The 3,070-nt window shown below is 38.5% G+C and overlaps 1 protein-coding gene across 1 annotated transcript; it reads right to left on the bottom strand.

Moving 5' to 3' along the window:
* Positions 1-409: 409 nt before the first annotated feature.
* gabrb2b (gamma-aminobutyric acid type A receptor subunit beta2b) lies at positions 410-2,853 on the bottom strand (the record flags this gene model as incomplete). Its single annotated transcript, XM_037697341.1, is given in 2 exon segments — positions 410-630; positions 2,784-2,853. Coding segments are annotated over 2 exon segments (269 nt in total), but the record flags the coding sequence as incomplete, so codon positions are not given.
* Between the last annotated feature and the right edge of the window lie 217 nt (positions 2,854-3,070).

The raw sequence follows: 3,070 nt of genomic DNA, 5'->3' as shown, positions 1-3,070 counted from the left end.
CAGGGCCACATAGAGACAAACGAGACAAACAAACATTCACTCTCTCACTCACACCTAGGGACAATTTAGAGTTACCAATCAGCCTAACATGCATGTTTTTGGACTGTGGGAGGAAACCGGAGTACCCGGAGAAAACCCACGCATGCACGGAGAGAACATGCAAACTCCACCCAGAAAGGACCCTGGACCGGGGTTTGAACCAGGGACCTGCTCGCTGAGAGGCAGCAGCTCTACCAGTTGCGCCACCGTGCTGCCACCTATCAATCCCAGTATTGTTAATATTAGCAGTTATGAATGGTTTATTATATACAAAATGTAAATGTAAAAAATATTGAAACACCATAAATGGTGTTCAAACAAAAATAAATGATGTAGAACCTGTGATACAAGGCATTTCTATCGTTCTTACCTCAACCCATAAAGGACGGTGCCATCGGGATGCAGCCGGATCATACGGTTTTTCACCGTCACGCCATGAAGAAAGGACTTCTTGTCATTAAGGAAGTAGGTGTCAGGGAGCCAAAGTTGGTCTGCTACACGGTTGTCCAAAGTCAGGTTTAGGTTCAGCTCACCGTAGGCCAAACGCTTATCTCTCCAGCTCTGCTGGAAATACATTGTGATGGTGTAGTCCTGTGGAGTAACGGAGAGAAACAAATATAAACTCACAAAGAAAACCCTGGACATCTGTTCACACAGGCTATGCTAAATACTTTACAGTATGTGTGTTTTTCTGTTGCCTGTGTATTGTTTCAGTTTGCTGACCGGTTGGAAAAGCAAATTTGGAAGAATTTTATTTAAAACAGAGACAATATTTCCACCCACCCACTCCTGACAAAAATTTAAAAAAAATACAACAGAGTCCCAGCGTCGGTTTATGCCTTCTGCTTTTATTTTGAAAGAATTATAAAGAGTAAACTATGATTATGTATGAGCTCAGCTGTACTGTCTGAATACCATAACCATAAAAAAAAAAAAAAAAAAGCTTCCACTTTTCAGGGCTGCGTGGGTCCTGCAGTCCTGTCAGAATACAAGCATTCAAATATTTAACGAAAGTTGATTTATAATCACCAATTACAAAAGTGTTTTTGTTTAAAATTCCAGTCCCTTCACTGTATGGATTTACTGGTTATTTGATCATTTGAAGGTTTTTTTTTTTTTTTAATCCAGCATATTTCACAGTAACCTCAACAAATTAAACTGGCCTAAATCAGCCAGTAAAAACATGTTTAGTGAAAAATTCATTGGTTCTACAAAACAAACAAACAAAAAAAAACAAACATTTTGAAACAAAAACTAGGTTTTGCATTTGCAGTAGTGGGCACGATTCTGCTAATTTGCTAACAGCTAATAGTAGAACTAACTTTTCATTTAACAGATAAGCATTTTTGATAACTTTGGAAACTTGTAGCAGATCAATTATCTTTCGTAAAATTAAGGTCTGGTAACTTTAAGTCCACTAATGGAAACAATGCTCAGCAAAGCTAGTCTTCACAAAGCTAAGATCACATTGCTTTCCCTCATACATACCAGGAACAACCTCTGACTCATGGTGTCTGTTTACAGCCAATAACAGCAACTAACATACAGTAAATGCCAAACCAAGCCTGAAGAGGACATTAACAAGAACAACCAATTTCCATGATCAGCTACACCGTAAACAGTCAGACACATTGCACACATAATTTCTACAAGGTTACCCAAAATCCTTTGCAGCACACACAGTCTCTGGGATGTGGCTCTCTCACACACTTCACACATCTTTGCTTTAATCTGTGACATACAAATATTAGTCTTTTAGTGTTTTTTTTTAAATTATAAATACTGAGTTAACATAAACACGAGTTGAAAGGCTGCAAATTCCCACTGCAGCGACATTCTTTTACTCCCCCGTGGTGCCGAGAGCTCTGTCTCTTGATCCGCTGGACCAAATACATTTTTGAAAATTCACCTCTGAATGGTTCAAGGAAGCTTTAGCTGTGATTTATGAACTGTTTTGAGTTGTGTTCACTTACAATGTCATATTGCAGACATTCATACAGTGTCAGCAACAGCAGCGTATGATAAAAGTTAGCAGTTAGCATTAGCTTCCACTGTTGTTTTTATTTTTACCTGTTTAGTGGTTTAGCGTGAGGGAAGCTGATTTTTTTTAGTTAGCAGTTAGCAAAGATAACTTTTTGGTTTGCTGTGCTCACTACTATATGAAACCATTCTATTAATCAATGGTTAATAACACCATAAAGACAACAAGGTTGCTTTGGACAAGTCTTATTTAACAAAAAAATAAAATTTTGTTGCACTGTTTGTATTGTATTGTCAGCGTACAAAAATGAAGGCATGTTAATAATAGAAAACAATCTAAGTGGCTTTATTTTCTGTCAAAGTAGAGAAAATATATCCATCTGAACAAATATTATTTGTGTTGTAGACTGTCCATGGACCCTGTGATGTCATAAAAAGAAAGAAAGGCAGCTGCATCTAGGAGACTGAGTTTGTCACGCTGAGTGAATTTAAAGAGCTGAGAGACAGTGACGTCATGTCTTACAAATCAGCCATATTGTACTTTTCTCTGCTCAGCCTGAGTTTCTGACTGCCAGTAAATTATCAGCAGCTCAACACTGTGTGTCGATGAGCGTGAACCTCCTGCGAGTTCATCTCACTGAAACACTTCACAGGAAAGGCTGTGAGCATCTTACAAGATGTTCTTGCAGTGAGATGAGAAAATGTAGACTTTGAATGCAGCTGAACGTTGGGTCTGACGTCAGCCTGAGAAAATTTCAACTCACCATGTTTACTTCTGAGATGGAGTCGATGCTGGCTATGTTGATGCTCATCCCTACGATGACTGGAGCACCTGAAAAAAAAAAGAAAACATTTATTATTTCATTTGACCTGTTTTTAAGTCAACTTGTTGTTTGAAGAGATAATTCAAACCTTCTGAGGTAAAGTTCTGAACTGCTAATATCTTACCTGTCGCAGATAGCCCTATGAACAGCAGTCTGAATACAGTTTAGTTCTGACCAGATAGACAAGCCAATGTATTCAGACTGCTGTTCATAGGGCTATCTGCGAC

The sequence above is a fragment of the Nematolebias whitei genome, unplaced genomic scaffold, assembly GCF_014905685.2.
Source record: "Nematolebias whitei isolate Nwh7 unplaced genomic scaffold, NemWhi1 Nwh_scaf_7527, whole genome shotgun sequence".
NCBI lineage: Eukaryota > Metazoa > Chordata > Actinopteri > Cyprinodontiformes > Rivulidae > Nematolebias > Nematolebias whitei.
This window is presented reverse-complemented; position numbering and strand designations above follow the sequence as displayed.